This window comes from Mchenga conophoros, linkage group LG16 (assembly GCF_057382185.1).
Source record: "Mchenga conophoros isolate Kocher_MC1m ecotype Shallow Benthic linkage group LG16, M_conophoros_male_GT1.1, whole genome shotgun sequence".
NCBI classification, from domain to species: domain Eukaryota; kingdom Metazoa; phylum Chordata; class Actinopteri; order Cichliformes; family Cichlidae; genus Mchenga; species Mchenga conophoros.
The window spans coordinates 39,265,344-39,282,175 of NC_140541.1; the positions used below are offsets into that span (position 1 = coordinate 39,265,344).

Consider the following 16,832-nt stretch of genomic DNA (forward strand, 5'->3'; position numbering starts at 1 on the left):
GATGGGAGCGCACGAGATGGAACATACAGTGGGGCAAAAAAGTATTTAGTCAGCCACCGATTGTGCAAGTTCCCCCACCTAAAATGATGACAGAGGTCAGTAATTTGCACCAGAGGTACACTTCAACTGTGAGAGACAGAATGTGAAAAAAAAATCCATGAATCCACATGGTAGGATTTGTAAAGAATTTATTGGTAAATCAGGGTGGAAAATAAGTATTTGGTCAATAACAAAAATACAACTCAATACTTTGTAACATAACCTTTGTTGGCAATAACAGAGGTCAAACGTTTACTATAGGTCTTTACCAGGTTTGCACACACAGTAGCTGGTATTTTGGCCCATTCCTCCATGCAGATCTTCTCGAGAGCAGTGATGTTTTGGGGCTGTCGCCGAGCAACACGGACTTTCAACTCCCGCCACAGATTTTCTATGGGGTTGAGGTCTGGAGACTGGCTAGGCCACTCCAGGACTTTCAAATGCTTCTTACGGAGCCACTCCTTTGTTGCCCGGGCGGTGTGTTTTGGATCATTGTCATGTTGGAAGACCCAGCCTCGTTTCATCTTCAAAGTTCTCACTGATGGAAGGAGGTTTTGGCTCAAAATCTCACGATACATGGCCCCATTCATTCTGTCCTTAACACGGATCAGTCGTCCTGTCCCCTTGGCAGAAAAACAGCCCCATAGCATGATGTTTCCACCCCCATGCTTCACAGTAGGTATGGTGTTCTTGGGATGCAACTCAGTATTCTTCTTCCTCCAAACACGACGAGTTGAGTTTATACCAAAAAGTTCTACTTTGGTTTCATCTGACCACATGACATTCTCCCAATCCTCTGCTGTATCATCCATGTGCTCTCTGGCAAACTTCAGACGGGCCTGGACATGCACTGGCTTCAGCAGCGGAACACGTCTGGCACTGCGGGATGTGATTCCCTGCCGTTGTAGTGTGTTACTGATGGTGACCTTTGTTACTTTGGTCCCAGCTCTCTGCAGGTCATTCACCAGGTCCCCCCGTGTGGTTCTGGGATCTTTGCTCACCGTTCTCATGATCATTTTGACCCCACGGGATGAGATCTTGCGTGGAGCCCCAGATCGAGGGAGATTATCAGTGGTCTTGTATGTCTTCCATTTTCTGATGATTGCTCCCACAGTTGATTTTTTCACACCAAGCTGCTTGCCTATTGTAGATTCACTCTTCCCAGTCTGGTGCAGGTCTACAATACTTTTCCTGGTGTCCTTCCAAAGCTCTTTGGTCTTGGCCATGGCGGAGTTTGGAGTCTGACTGTTTGAGGCTGTGGACAGGTGTCTTTTATACAGATGATGAGTTCAAACAGGTGCCATTCATACAGGTAACGAGTGGGGGACAGAAAAGCTTCTTACAGAAGACGTTACAGGTCTGTGAGAGCCAGAGATTTTCCTTGTTTGAGGTGGCCAAATACTTATTTTCCACCCTGATTTACGAATAAATTCTTTACAAATCCTACCATGTGAATTCATGGATTTTTTTTTCACATTCTGTCTCTCACAGTTGAAGTGTACCTCTGGTGCAAATTACTGACCTCTGTCATCATTTTAAGTGGGGGAACTTGCACAATCGGTGGCTGACTAAATACTTTTTTGCCCCACTGTAAAGGTGCAAAAGATTAGAGAGGTATGAAGGTGCCAAACCAGTGAAAGCCTCGTAGGTGAGCAGCTTAGAATCTGCTCGAATGTGCTCAAATTTTCCAGTTTTAGTTAAAAAGCAAGCAGCTGCATTTTGCACCATCTGAAAACCTCTAAAACTTTTCGTTGGTAGCTCAGAAAGGAGCTGCACATTCATGTATTATTTTTAGAAGGCGGTTACTTTTTCACACAAAACCAGGTAATTCACTCAGTTTACATTTTGTGATGAGCTGAAATATTTTTATTACGTACAGCGCCAAAGATGACATTACTGAAATGAGCTGAAAGTACCTTGGCCCATGTCTTGCGAGAAACTTCTCTCTTCTCAATCTGATAGTGTGTCACTGGACTTCCTCCATCGTGTTCAGGTGCCTCCCACATCAAGTGGACATGTTGACGGGTCACTTCAGCCACTTTGAAGTCCTTCGGAGCACTGGGGCATGCTGGGAAAATAAGATGAAAAAGACTTCCATCAGTTTTCTTCTTTTGGGTTTGTTTCTAGATGATTTGGGGGTAACAGACGTCTCTGTACCACAATAAAATGAGCTGTCTATTAAAATAAGCACCATCATTGCTAAACTTGATCACATGGTCATGGGTTCTTACCGATGACGTTGACATCAATATCTCCAGAGACAGAGGATACGTCGTTCTCCAGCTGCAGGGTGTAGATGCCTTTGTCTGGACGAACACTAGGAGATATCGTCAGTTCCGTGTGCGTAGGCTTCGTCACCATGGAGACACGCTCATCCGCTGGGGTCAGCTCCTTCTCGCCAAAGGTCCACTTGGCCACAGGGGTTGGGTATCCAGTAATGGGAACTCTAATTGTTAGAGGCTGAGGAACAATCACCTCCAGGCCTTTCCTGAAGCCACTCAGATCAAAGGTTGGACCAACTGCCAAGAGAGAAACATTTGGTTGTGAAAGCACATCCAGTGAACTACTTGGATTTATAAAGAAGAAGTGGTTGGTTGAGTTTATGCTTGTTGCACGCACAATGAGGATCATCGGCAAGCAGTGGTCCCAGCTGCTCGGCTGGATCGGAGACACCGGCGGCATTCTCAGCGCAAACTCTGTAGAGGTACTTCTGACCAGGTTTTAGTCCAGACACCTGAAGAAAACAACAAAACAATCCAGACCAGGAAGAAAAATGTAACTGCGCTGAGGTTGAATCAGAATAAAGGCAGACTCTTCAGGTTGGCTGCATACCCGGTAGGAGAGGTCAGGACACAGTCTGGCGTTGCAGCGGAGCCACTTGTCAGAGCCGTCCTCACATTTCTCAATGATGTATCCTGTAATCATGCTGCCACCGTTGTTTATGGGCGTCTCCCAGGTCAACGTGACTGCTGTCTTGATTTGGTCACTAAAGTTCAGGTTCAGAGGTGGGCTCGGCCTCTCTGTGGGCACAAGACATGAGCAAAATCAGACTGTTTGATATTTCTACACAGGACTTAGATAGAAACATTGAGAGTGAGCTCACCGATGGGATCCATGATCTTGACGGGGTTGGTGGCAGCACTGGGCCTGCCGATGCCGGCCTTGTTCTCTGCTCGGACTCTAAAGATGTACTCCTTGTACTCCACCACGTCGTTCAGCATAGCCAAGCGGTCATTGGCAGCACAGACTAAGGCTGCCTCCCACTTAACAGATGTTCTGTCACGGAGCTCAATCACATAAGCAGTGATCTCAGAGCCACCGTCAAACTTGGGGGGCTCCCAAGTGATGGTGGCACCAAACTTGTTCACTGACTCTACTGCAACATTTTCAGGAGCATCTGGAACATCTAAAGTTAGGAAACAAAAATGTGACGGACATGATTAGGACGAGTGTGGAGATGGGGTTAGGATTAGTGGAGCGGGGATCTCGGGGTGTTGCTTACCAAACTTGTTTTTGGCCTGGACGGCATCTTCGGTTGCAACAGCGGGTCCGCTGCCAACTCTGTTTCGAGCACAGACTCTGAAGAGGTAAAAGGATTCCTTCTGCAGGCCACTGACACAGTACTCTGGAGTGTCAGCACGGTCTGTAGCCACAGTCCAGGTCTTGCGCTTCACATCCCGTCTTTCTACAACATAGGCGATAATCTTGCTGCCACCGTCATTCTCAGGTTCCTCCCAGGCCAAACTGACCTCGCCATCAACAGTGTCAACCACTCTCAGGTTCTTGATGGGTCCCGGTACATCTGGAAAACCACCAGGAAAACACTCAGAAACTCTGGTGATATCCTCCGACAGAGGACTGAGCAGTTATCTGATCACAGACTCACCAATCACATCCAGGTTGATAAAGGCTTCACCCTCACCATGCTTGTTCTTAATTACCACCTTGTACCGGCCCTGGTCCTCCTTGGCAGGGCTCTTCAGGCGGTACTCGGTCTTGTCCAAAGAGGTGTCAATATTCTGGACAGGAAGACTGGTGCCTTCAAAAAACCACTCGGCATCAGCACGAGGGTACGCGTCATAAGGCACAGTCATGACAAAGGGTTTACCGGCATCTGTCACCAGGTTCTGGTCGGTGGTTTTAATCTTTGGAACAGCTGCAGGAGAGACAGAGGAGAAATTTGTACTGTTTAATTCGCCCTGCATAACACAGAGCAGTCCAAACTGGTGGATATCATCTTAAAATAAAACTGCGTGTTATGCTTTGCGTCTACAACTATATTCCCAAAACAACTTGGATGCTTCATAAAGTGTCAAGAAAAGATTTGTTTGTTTACAACTTTCTAAAAGTCTGTTAAATCAGTGATTTCTTTAACATTTCTTGAAATGCGTTTCACTACCTGTTTGCATGTGAAGTTGACTCACCTGCCAGCTCCAGCTTGGCTCGGGCATCCTTGTCTTTGGCCACGATCCTGTACTCTCCCTGATCTCTGGGTCTAATTTCACAGACCTGCAGTCTGTGGACTTTACCCTCGCTGATCATCTGGTATTTGTCTCCCTGGACGATGATCATGTTGTTCCTCATCCACTTCACCTCCACCCTGTCTTTGTTGAGCTCCACCTCAAACACGATGTCTGAACCCGGAGGTTCGAACACGTCCTGCGGTGGTCTGATGATTTCCACTGGGGTCTCTGCGCAACATAAAAACACATCTCACAAGAAGATTCGTCGAATAAATCTTTGCTTTTGAAGACAAAAAGAAACAAACATCTCACCTTCAACAAAGAGCCTCGCTCTCGTCCTCCTCTCATCCACACCACAGGCATATTCACACTCGTCATCAGGCCTGCACACCTTAATGATCAGTCTGCACGTCTTTCCTTCTTTTTCCATTTGATATCTGTAAAAACACAACAAACATCAGGAACTTGGTACAGTCATGTATATGATACTATAAGACTTAGATAACAGCATCAGCTGTGTAATTTTGCCTCTGTACACCACTGCACTTTATTTTAAATCAAAGGTAACACAAGGTCCCAGAAGCTTCAGGCTTTTGTAATCCTCTGTCATGACCACGTATCCCAAATTTTAACTTTCTGAATATTTTCTTGGTTGATTAGCATTTGATTTGTGTTCCTTTGGATCGAAACAACAGCAGACGCAGATCTGTCATACCTGGGGCCCGCTCGAATCTCTCGTCCTTCCCTGTACCACTTGACGGCAGCCTTCTCCTTGCTCAGCTTGCAAGTGAACTCTGCATCCTCGAACTCTGTAATGGTCTGGTCTTTGAGCTGTGCCGTGAAGTCTGTGGGTGCCTCGCTAATGATCAGCTCAGCTGCACATTTGTCATCTCCGACCACGGCCGTGTACTCGCCCTCGTCTTCCATGATGCAGTCCTTAACGGTCAGGCTGTGCTTCAGGCCATCGACTCTGTAGACGATGCGTTTGCTGAGTGTCACCTCCTGACCAGCCTTCAGCCACCTCACCGTCGCCCCGGGCCTGTTCACCTTACAGACGAAGCTGACGGTCTTCTTCTCCTGAGTCTCATTGTCCTCGATTGGCTCCAAGAACCTCAGTTTCTCCTCTGTGGAGGACCAAATGATTTCAGGGTGAACGTAAAGAAACAAAGGAGTACGTGCAACAAAGTCACTGAGCAAGAAACGGCTGCTTTGGATCAAACGTCCTGATACTCTTGGAAGAAACAGAACTTCAGTTATTCTGAATTCTTCAGATGATTTTCAGCTTTCTTTGCTTTATAACAAAGCTGACACATCCATCTGTCTTTCAGAGTCACGTCTGCGATTACTGAGAACAGGTTTAGGACACTGACCTGCCAAAAGGTGCTATAATATTAAACATAATGGAGACAGCCGTTGTATAAACTCCTAAATATGTTTCATTACTGTGAGCCATATACAGATAATAAAATAAGGCTGTGTGTACAGTAGAGTCACAAGAACAACTAAAGAAGCACTCAGCACTCAGGAAGCTGGCCCTGGTTTCATTAAAGAGTCAAATCCAGCCTGTAACTTCACTCAGATACTGTTACTGCCCACTCACCTGCCACTTTAGCGCTGGCAGTGCACTTGGCGAGCTCTCCTCTGTGATTGGTCAGGCTGACGGTATAGACGGCCTCATCAGCCTTCTGGGCGTCTCTGATCCTCAGAGAGAAGACGTTGTCCCTTTGAGCCATCATGTACTTGCTGCTCTCAAAAATGGTCTCCTCATTCTTCAGCCACTTGGCCTTCGCTCCTTCCGTGTTGGTCTCGCAGTTAAACACGATCTCGCCTCCCTCCTTCACCTCGGTGTCTTTGATCGGAGTTATGATCCTCAGTTTTTCTAAAACAGAATTCAAACTTAATAAAACCAAAACTGCATTCTGAAATCTGTAATAAGATATGACAAAGACCATAAGTGTCTTACCGATCACTAGCAGATCTGCCACAGCTTTAACAGTGCCAATGTGTGCAGTGTAGCCTCCCTCATCCTTCAGCTCACAGCTTTTCACAATAAGAGCTCTTCGTTTTCCTTCACTGATGATGCCGTACTTGTCTCCAGCTTCTATCTCTTTGTCTCCTCTGAACCATTTTACTTCGTAGGTGTCTTTGGAGACAGAGCAGGAGAACTCTGCCTTCTCGCCCTCCACCACTTCCTGGTTCTGAGGCCGAGCGAGGAACTCGGCTGCCAGTTCTGCAAAGGAGAAGAAGGCGGAGTTAAGGTTTGGTGGATTAGTGGATTTCTCCACGTTCTTTGTTTTGCTCTTCAGATTGCTTTTGAAATCATTACAAAGAAAATAATGACTCGAGTAGGTAATTGGTGACTTCAGTTTCTTCTATAAAATCAAAAAGTAAGCGACGTGTTTTACCATTGAGTTTGAGCGTGGCGGATGTCCTGATGGTGGGACTCAGCCTGCAGTTGTAATCACCAGCGTCCTCCATCCTCAGGTCCTGGATGATCAGGATCCTCTTGCGTCCGTCCGTCTGTTGGTCGTAGCGACCTCCCTCTGGGAGCTCCTCGTCCCCTCGATACCAGGTAACCTCAGCGCCGGCCTTCGACACTTCGCAGATCATCTTCACGGTGTTCGTCTCTGTTTCCTCCACGTTGGACAGGTTCTTTGTAAACCTGGCTGCCTCCTCTGAAGGAAACACGAGCACCAGGAGTTCATTTACAGAGAAATATCCATCTATTAAGTCGAGCCTAAAATCATATGTTTATAGTTTTTACAAGAATATTTCTTCAGCAGAGAAATTTCCTGCAGTGGTTAGAAAGCTGACCGTCATCAGTGAATGACGTTTTATTTTCCAGCAGAACAAACATCTGTGGCTGACATGAATAAAAACGTCACTTTTTTTCTCATTGGAAGGTTGGTGAAACTGGAAATTCAACATGAATCAAACACATGAAATAAATCAGGGGTGGGCAACTCCAGGCCTCGAGTGCCGGTGTCCTGCAGGTTTTAGATTGCACCCCGGGTTCAACACACCTGAATCACATGGTTAGTTCATTACCAGGCCTCTGGAGAACTTCAAGAAATGCTGAGGAGTCATTTAGCCCTTTAAATCAGCTGTGATGGATCATGGACACATCTAAAACCTGCAGGACACCGGCACTCGAGGCCTGGAGTTGCCTACCCCTGAAATAGATGAATAATGTTCCTCACCGATGACGGTGAGTATGCCAGAGGTCTTGGAGGTTCTCGCGTCACATTCGTACTCGGCTTCATCATCAAACACAGACTTGTGGATGATAAGGATTCTCTGGACTCCCTTGGCGATGATCTCGTACTTCTTTCCTTTCCTGATCTCGCCACCGTCCTTGAACCAGCGAACCTTGAAAAATGACGACACAAGGGTTAGTCGAGAGTGTGAGAGCGGTTTCAGTCTGATCGACAGGACAGCAGCGACTGTTTGCATCCTGCTGAGCTCACCTTGGCAGACTCACGAGAAACTTCACATTCAAACTTGGCAGACTCCTTCTCTCTGACCTCAACATCCTGCAGAGGCTTTGTAAACTCAACATACGGAGCTGTGAATGGAAAAGGCCACAGCATGAGCACAGTTATGCTTTACCTCAGCTGGACAGCTGGAGGTGCGACAGCAGATTTAAGCCTGGTTAAGGTCCTTACGTGTAACTTCCAGGAAACAAGAAGTCTTGAAGTCTTTGGCATCACATGTGTACAACTTGGCATCTTCAGGAGAGCAGTCGTGAATGATCAGAGCTCTCTTGCGTCCGTCCACGATGGTGTCGTACTTCTTGGTCTTTCTGAGCTCCTGTCCCTCCCTGAACCATCGTACCTCAGCATTCTCACGGGAAACCTCACACTCCAGAGTGGCCGTGGCTTCCTCCTCCACCGTCTGATCCTCCAGAGGCTTTGTGAACTCAACCGCTGGCTCTAAAGGTACAGAGACAGACGTGGTTAACAGGTGGTAACCACAGCCTCCTGTTAGAAATGCTTTGTCCTCGATCCTCGGAGCCCAGTCTGAGCGCGTGCCGTACCTCTGACGATAAGCTGAGCCTGAGTCTGGAAGTCCTTGGCAGTAAGTTTGACCTCGCCGGCCTCCGACAGGTTCACGTCTCGGACGGTCAAAGTGTGAACTCGGCCCGCCACCCGAGTCTTCACCTGCAGGAACCGAAAACAAAGCGAGCGTCACACTTGCACACGAACACGAGCTGAACGCGTCACCATGGACACAGATACAGGGCCGTCACTTAAATAATCATTATAAATAATAATTACACTTATTCTGGTTCGTTTGCTAACAGGCGGCGAGTCTGAGCGATGACTGAATAACTCCGAGTGTCAAACTGATGAAATCAGGGAAAAATACCGTTTTTATTTTTTATTGTCCACAAACTTCCAGCCTTGATTCACTTTGAGAAGCTACATCATAATAAAATATTTAAGAATTTTCTGCAGATGTGTTTTTAGAAATGAGTGAAAACCTTTGGTCATATCAACAGAATAAATTTCACTTTACTAATTTATTATTCAGCTGATCGAGCTGCTCTCTTTCACACACGGGCAGGTTTCTATCACTGGGCTGCTTTTTCCACTTTAACCTCATTTTCTCCAGCAATGAATTCAACTCCTTTGTGTTTTTAAATAAAACTCATTCGTGATTTTAATTCATAATTAAGCTTTATTAATTCATTATTTGGGTTCAGACACTCACCTGCTAAAAAACACTGTTCAAAAATATCCAAAAATTTAAAATTCTGAAAAAACGTCATAATAAATAAATAAATAAATAAATAAATAAATAAATAATAATAATAATAATAATAATAATAATAATAATAATAATAATAATAATAATAATAATAATAATAGTTTGTGGGGATAGGTTAATTGATGAATCCAAATTGCCCATAGGTGTGAATGTGGGAGTGAATGGTGTCAGCCCTGCGACAGACTAGCGACCTGTCCAGGGTGTACCCCGCCTCTCGCCCTATGACCGCTGGGATAGGCTCCAGCACCCCCGTGACAAGCCGAAGCGAATGGATGGATGGAATAATAATCATAATCATAATTGTTTTATTTAACAAAGCGCCTTTCGAAGCACTCAAGGACACTGTACACAAGCAATAACAACAGCAAACATAACAATTTACAAGATAATAAGGATAAAACATTGAACAAATAAATAAAATAAATGAAAGTAGCAGGATGGAAACATTTATGTAGAAGTTTGAGTCTGGACTTAAAAAGAGGGAGGGAAGTGATGTTTCTTATCTCAGGAGGAAGGGATGATGGGGGGCAGAGCAGCAGAAAGCCTTGCGCCCCACGGTGGCTAGCCGGGGGGAAGGGACGGTGATCTGAACCAGAGCGGTATGAAGGCAAGAGATGATGGGTAGCCTTGAATGTGCACAAAAGTATCTTGAAATTGATGCGGTATTTAACCAGAAGCCAGTGAAGCTGCTGCAGAGCAGGGCTGGTGGTGGTCAGAGGGCCCAGTGGCGCCAGTGTCCGGCAGCCTCGCCTCTGTCAGTGCGCCCCAGGGTGGCTGTGGCTACTTCACTGGCTTCTGGTCACATCACCAGTGTGTGAATGTGTGTGTGAATGGGTGGATGACTGAATATGTAAATCAATCAATCAATCAATCTTTATTTATAAAGCACTTTTCATACAGAAAAAATGTAGCACAAAGTGCTTTACATAGTTAAAAGCAGCCCACCCCACCCTCCAACTCACTCCCCACACTTTGGAGTGTGTAATGCGCTTTGGGGTCCTTAGGGACTAGTAAAGCGCTATATAAATACAGGCCATTTACCATAGAAAGAGTCCTGGTGATGATACGAGCAGCAGAGTTCTGGACACGCTGAAGCTGATGGATAGATTTTTGACTACGACCAAAAAGAAGAGAGTTGCTGTAATCGATCCGGGAAGTGACCGGGCTATGAACAAGGATGGCAGCGGCATGTGGGGCGAGAAAAGGACGGAGACGATTAAGGTTACGGAGTTGGAAATATGCGGACTGAGAGACGTTACTGATGTGGGAGCTAAAAGATCGAGTACCATCGCCGATGACACGCAGACTTTTCACACATGGAGAAACGGAGACTGTAACAGAAAAGCTGTTAGTTGTGGACAGTGTTTGTTTAGTGCCGACCAGGAGGATTTGTTACTGTTGAGTTTGAGAAAATTGGAAGAGAACCATGAATTTAGTTCAGCTAAGCAGAGGGTGAGAGAGGACGGGGGAGAGCAGAATCAGGTTTAGTGGACAGATACAGCTGGGTGTCATCGGCATAGCAGTGAAATGTGTCCAAGCGGAAGAAGCTAGATAATGAAACGAAGGGGCCCCAGGACAGATCCCTGCACGCCTGCAACCAGAGGAAAGGGCTGAGAAGTGAAGGATTTAAGTCGAATAAACTGAGTGCGATTTAAAGCTAGTGGGATATGGGAGAGACCGATGGAGGCGAGCCTACTGAGGAGTATCAAAGGCAGCAGTGAGATCGAGGAGAATAAGAATGGAGAGTAAACCAGAGTCAGCTTCCATGAGAAGATCAGTGAGTATTTTTATTAGTTTCAGTGCTGTGGGAGGGACGAACACCAGACTGGAACTGTTCATGCAGATTATTATTAGTGAAGTATGAGTGGAGTTGTGCGGCGACTGTCTTTTCAAGAAGTTTTGATAGAAATGGTCAATTGGAGACGGAAATGATCAAAATTACTGGGATCCTGTTTTTTTTTCAGTATTGGGGTGATCACCACAGCTTTGGGAACAGCTCCAGTGGTAGTGAGGAGCAGATGAGAGCAGATATGAGGGGAAGCAGAGAGGGTAGACAGGCTTTGACCCAAACGGTAGGAACGGGGTCCAGGTAGAAGCTTTTGACTTACAGCTGAGATCTGAGATATCAGTGACAGAGGGAAGCTGAAAAACAGTGTGATGGGAGAGGAAGTACAAAGGAAGAGCTACAGGCAACTTCAGACGGCAGGACTTGGTGTGTTTTGAGGATTTTCTCAGAGAAAAATAACAGAGAGAGTCGCAAAAGGACGATGAGTAAAGGTGAGCAGGGAGAGGATCTGGTGCTCTAACAGTTAAACAGTGAAAACAGCATCTGAGGGGAATCTTCGTTCGAACAAATGATGGTCGAGTAGTGCAGATTTAGTTTGGCTGATGCATTCCTTATAATGCAAAACATGATTATTAATTCAAGCACATGTAATATGTTTAGAAACTACCAGGAACACAAAATGACCTCGACCTGCTGAGAAACATTTGTTTATTTAATGGAGATGAAAGAATCTGAGGCCTTTGTGCAGATAAGGCGACACTCGAGGGTCAGAGTCACAGATAAGAGCCGCATGTTTATCTCCCAGATATTTTTAGCTGCAGCCTCTGCAGAACCAGAGAAACATCAAACATCACAAAGACAACTTGTCCACATCTGCAAAACAAAACTCGTGTCTTTTCTTCATAATCCAAACTGGGATTCAGATTTTGAAATTCTTTTAAAACTCAGCTTTGTTGCTCAGAGACAGGAACAAATCAGAGCCCGGCGACCGTAAACGTGTCCTGATGGCGATTGTTTAAAATCAGACGTGTGACAGACTCAGTGCAGGTCTGTTTGTGCCTGAAGAAAACCTGTTTCCACTAAAAGGTCCCATCTCACATTTTAAATCACACTAAAGAAGGTTTGTATGCTCGGATTTTCTAACCAAAGAGAAAAGTTTCCAAATCTGGAGTGAAAATGTTACAAATGTGAGAACAGAAATACAAAACATATAAGCAAAGCTTTCTTATCACAAAGATAGTATTTCATTAATGCTGTCTGTGTGATCACAACAGAAACTATGAAATCATTTCTTTTTGCACCGACTCGGTTTTTTGCAGGAAATCGCTAAAATTCTCAAGGCTTAATAAAAGTAACGCTCTGTTATTTTTTAGTGTTTTACTGGATCCACACTAACTTTCTTTATTTCTGTCGTCCCATTTCTTTTCCTTCTTCTTTTGTGGTGAAGCAGAAGTTTTATGAGTGAGAAACATTTTGTTAAAAAGGAGGAAAAGCTCTGTGAGCGGTTTCTCCGGTGTGGAGCGAGTTACAGGAGAGGCGGGCGCTGCTGTGGTCAGACTCACCCGGTCGCTGGCCTCCATCCTCTGCCCTCCCAGGAACCACTCCACCGCGATGCCCTCGTATGACAGCTCGCACTCAAAGATGGCCGTCTCTCCAGCCGTCACCGTCACGTCCTTCAGAGGATGGACCAGCGTGATGGACCGAGCTGAGGGTAAAGACATGGTTAGCTCCTTCAACAAATGAACCGGCGTGCACTTGCTGGAGATCCTGTGGTCTGGTTCGTGTTTCAGGTTACTGCTCCTCCAATCAGAGAGCAGCCTGCCTTCAGATAAAGACTGAAGTGGTGAAAATAACCACAGGCCCTGATTGGCTGAACACTTACAGAGACGTGCGACACCCGTGTGTGACAGAAACCAGGGCTGCTGTTTGTGTGTGCTTCAGCCAAACGGCACGGAGCTTCCTCCGTGTCAGAGACGTTTTGTCCATCGTTTAAAAAATAAGGGCTAAAATGACCTCTGACCTTTGACTCTGAGCTGGGCGCTGGATCTGGCGTTGGCTGCAGAGAAGTCAACGGGTCCTGCCATGTCCATGCAGACGTTGTAGAGGATCAGTAGGTGTCTGGTTCCTTCCTCCTTAATCTCAACATCCTGAGGTAAACACGAGCACATGAAAGTCAGCTGAAAGCATCTCTGTGGCGATGAATATGAAACCGACTGCCAGGCGGGTCACTGCAGACTCACAGCTGACTGATGAAGAGCTTCTCCCTTCAGCTTCCAGTTTCCATGGACATCCTCCTCAGAAATCTCAGTCTCAAACTTGGCTGTTTCTGTCTCCGTGACCTCCACACTGTACAGCGGACGGACAACTTTGATATCCCGCTCTGCAAAAGGACAGAAATCACTATAAAAACCAGCAACATCTTCACCCGTGGAGCGCCTGTTTGTTAAAGCAGTCAAATTTAACTTCGCCAATGATGAGGCTCTAATCTACAAAGCTGAGGATCCACCAAGAAACCCAACCGGTGCTCCTCTCCAACGTTTCTACAGAGAGAGATAAATGCTGACAAAGCTCTGACAGCCTGGTGACCTCTGTGCTTATCAGAACAAAACATCATTTATGTTCACGTCAAAGGTCTTCAAACAGCTGAACTGTAACTAACAAAGCACATATCCAGATACGACGGCTACAGATGCCAAATGATCCGTTTATTACCGTCTCAGCTCGTTACCAAACACTTTGGTTTCTGTTTGTCAGGTCAAAGGTCAGACTGATTGTATTTACATGGACTTTTACCAACAGCTGAAAACTGAACGTGTTCAGAGATTTTCAGAGAAGCAGCATGCATAAAGCTTGAGAGCTGGGACAGATCCATGGTTTACCTTCAATGTTGAGCTTAGCTGTGGTTTTGTCCGAGCCGCAGTCGCAGGTGTACTCTCCGATGTTGGCCTTCTCTGCCTTCCTCACCATCAGGATGCGCTTCTTGCCATCGGTGACAATGGCGATGTTCTTGGAGGGGGTGATCTCCTTCCCATCCTTAAACCATTTCACATCAGCTACAGCCTTGCTCAGCTCGCAGACCAGCTTCACCTCGTCCCTCTCCACTGCTGTGTAGTTCTGCAGCTTAGTGGTGAAGTAGGCGTCACCCTCTGTGTGGGGAAACGTATGTTCATTATGAAAATCAGGCGTTAGAGAAGCGTGTCTGAATCAGTCTGACAGGATGAACTCTTGGATGTTGGTGGGTGTGGCTTGCTGTCACCTGCTCTGTTTGCTTTGTTTACACCTGTTTTCTTTTTCTTTTTCTTTTAAATCAGAATGAGTTGTGATTGCTTTAATGTTTGTTCTTTCTAAAGTCCTGTCATCTGGTCCTATGTTTTTATGTCATTTGTTTCAATGTGCTTTAGAAAGGAGGCACTGACCAATGACAGTGAGCATGGCGGTCATGCTCTTGTCCATGGCCTCTACTTTGATCATGGACGTGTCGTCGATGATGACTTCCTTGAAGGCCAGCGTGTGAACCTTCGCCTGTGCCGACATGTGAACAACTTTGCTGGGATGAAGTCGGACGTCGTTCTTGTACCAGACCACCGGGATCTTGTCATGTGACAGCTCCACGCTGAATTCAGCTGTTTCACGCTCCTTTACTGTCACATCCTTGATTGCTTTGACAAACTCTAGGCGAATACCTGCCACAGGAAGACATCAGACATTGGTGCATTTAACTTTGAGTAGAAGCAGAACACAGCAGATTTGTATTTGTGACTCACAAACAAACAAAAATGAGCACCAGCGCTGTGTTCAAAGTACAGATGGACCGATCCGATATTACGTATCGGTCCGATACTGACCTAAATTACTGGATCGGATATCGGAGAGAAATAAAAAATGTAATCCGATCCATTAAATATCAAAAAACACCTCACAAAACGTGTGACACTGGGCTCGTAACCGTAGCACGTTGGAGCAGCTGTGTGTGTTTGTAGCCTGCTACCAAACCGGCATTTCATCTCCGAGGAAGTGATCCCAGAGAGAAGTAAAGCAAGTGTGTAAGTTCATCTCTGAATGTTTGTAAAGCATTCCTGCGTTAAGCTTAACAACCGATATATGGAGCGACTGCCTCTCCTTGCTGCTACTTCAATCATGAAACTGATCAATGATCAGCTGATCGGCTTTTCTGTCGGGAGTACGTCTCTCTGGTTTGTTTTTGGCCCACTTTGCACCAGAAAGAGGAAACCAGCGGCTGAACAACAGCAGCACGTTTAAGCTTGATCAGCTGTTGTTAGAATTTATTTAATATTACTTTCTACACCAGGATCTTTTTCTACGTAGCTGACGCTGGTAACTGTGCAGGGGCGGATCTAGCAAAGTTTAGCCAGGGGGGCCGATAGGGCATTAACAGGGAAAAGGGGGCACAAAGACATACTTTTCTTTCTTATTCTCATTTAAAATGTCGAGCTTTTAATAAATAATTATCTGACACCCAAAGTTTTAATTTGATGTAAAATGTATAGAAGTCAATTACTGTATATAGTGACTATTAAGTCTAATATACCCTAGTAAGCTATAGTACTTTTTCCTTTGGGAAGGTACCATCTGTGCAGTCTGCAATTTTGTTGAAGAAAGATGTTGAATCTATTTAATTATTCTTGAAAAATAATTTATTTCTGTGCATTTTTTTTCACACTGCATCAAATTAAAGTTGATTACGTCGATTAAGCATCATGAGGTGGAGCGTGAGGGGTGGTTCCCTATTTTTTTTTTTTTTTGCTGGGAGTTTGCAGCCCTGTTAGTTAGGTTGCTTAATATTTACGCTAAGTTGTCTTTAAAACACCAGAATAGGGAGGATGGAGCAGGTTTAAGTTTATTAGATTGATCAGTTTTGCTGAACTATGAAATATTTTGGGTGCAGTGCATTTTTTGCATAAAGGTATAACAGAATAGCTTTAGTGTTTTTTTTTAACTTGAGTATGAACTTATACAAAAAGCAGCAAGATATAAAAAAACAGTTTTATTGATTAAAAAACACTATATCGGATTCATATCGTATTGGCAGATATCCAAATTTATGATATCGGTATCGGACATGAAAAAGTGGTATCGTGCCATCTCTAGTTCAAAGTGAACCGAACCAGAAGACAAAGCAGAGGTAAAAATCTGCCAAACTGGATTCATCTGGAGAAGGTTTGGACAGAAGTGTTTATTTGGCGAATTTAAAACTGTAATAATTTGATCTAAATGTGAACATATGATTATAATGTGCCCTGACTCTCTGAAGGTTTCACTGGTGCCAAAGGAGTTTAAAAAAAATGAATACAACCACGACGTTACCTTGTATAACCAGTTTGCCCGTCGTCTTCTTGTCCTCGGCCTCAAACATGTACTTTGCCTCGTCATCGTAGGCGGCCGATCGGATCACCAGGACGTACAAATTTCCCTCCTGGATCACCTCGTACTTTTCATCGCTCTGCAGCTCCTGTGAGCCTTTGAGCCAACGGAAAGTCTTTGGAGTTCTCGACACCTCGACCTCGAACCTCACATCATCCTTCTCATAGACCTGAACATCAGTCATGGGTGTGAGGAAGTTCAGCGGGAGTTCTGAAGAAAAACAGTGAGAAAAACAGAAAAACTTAGGCTCCTAGTTGAATTTAGATAATCATAATTATCAGTATAGTTCATTTTAGAGGATTCCTGTCGTCATAACGAGCCCCAAACTGTGACAGTAACCAACACAGAGTAAAAGTATTGACGTTTTTATATATGGTGTCTTTGTTCAGTGG

General features: G+C 45.1%; 1 protein-coding gene across 1 annotated transcript in view; it reads right to left on the reverse strand.

Annotated features, from left to right (window-relative positions):
- LOC146557337 (titin-like) overlaps positions 1-16,832 on the reverse strand; it is a 178,885-nt gene that overhangs the window by 89,096 nt on the left and 72,957 nt on the right. Inside the window, exons 105-127 of the mRNA XM_085248349.1 lie at positions 16,384-16,650; positions 14,475-14,741; positions 13,938-14,204; positions 13,299-13,438; positions 13,079-13,205; positions 12,621-12,763; positions 8,539-8,662; positions 8,168-8,434; positions 7,970-8,067; positions 7,703-7,871; positions 6,908-7,177; positions 6,466-6,732; positions 6,103-6,381; positions 5,218-5,626; positions 4,815-4,939; positions 4,464-4,730; positions 3,926-4,195; positions 3,542-3,841; positions 3,143-3,445; positions 2,872-3,059; positions 2,659-2,773; positions 2,271-2,558; positions 1,956-2,107 (exon numbers count right to left, since the gene is read on the reverse strand). Of these exons, the coding sequence (XP_085104475.1) occupies positions 1,956-2,107; positions 2,271-2,558; positions 2,659-2,773; positions 2,872-3,059; positions 3,143-3,445; positions 3,542-3,841; positions 3,926-4,195; positions 4,464-4,730; positions 4,815-4,939; positions 5,218-5,626; positions 6,103-6,381; positions 6,466-6,732; positions 6,908-7,177; positions 7,703-7,871; positions 7,970-8,067; positions 8,168-8,434; positions 8,539-8,662; positions 12,621-12,763; positions 13,079-13,205; positions 13,299-13,438; positions 13,938-14,204; positions 14,475-14,741; positions 16,384-16,650 (5,102 nt within the window). The remainder of the gene's footprint in view (positions 1-1,955; positions 2,108-2,270; positions 2,559-2,658; positions 2,774-2,871; positions 3,060-3,142; positions 3,446-3,541; positions 3,842-3,925; positions 4,196-4,463; positions 4,731-4,814; positions 4,940-5,217; positions 5,627-6,102; positions 6,382-6,465; positions 6,733-6,907; positions 7,178-7,702; positions 7,872-7,969; positions 8,068-8,167; positions 8,435-8,538; positions 8,663-12,620; positions 12,764-13,078; positions 13,206-13,298; positions 13,439-13,937; positions 14,205-14,474; positions 14,742-16,383; positions 16,651-16,832) is intronic.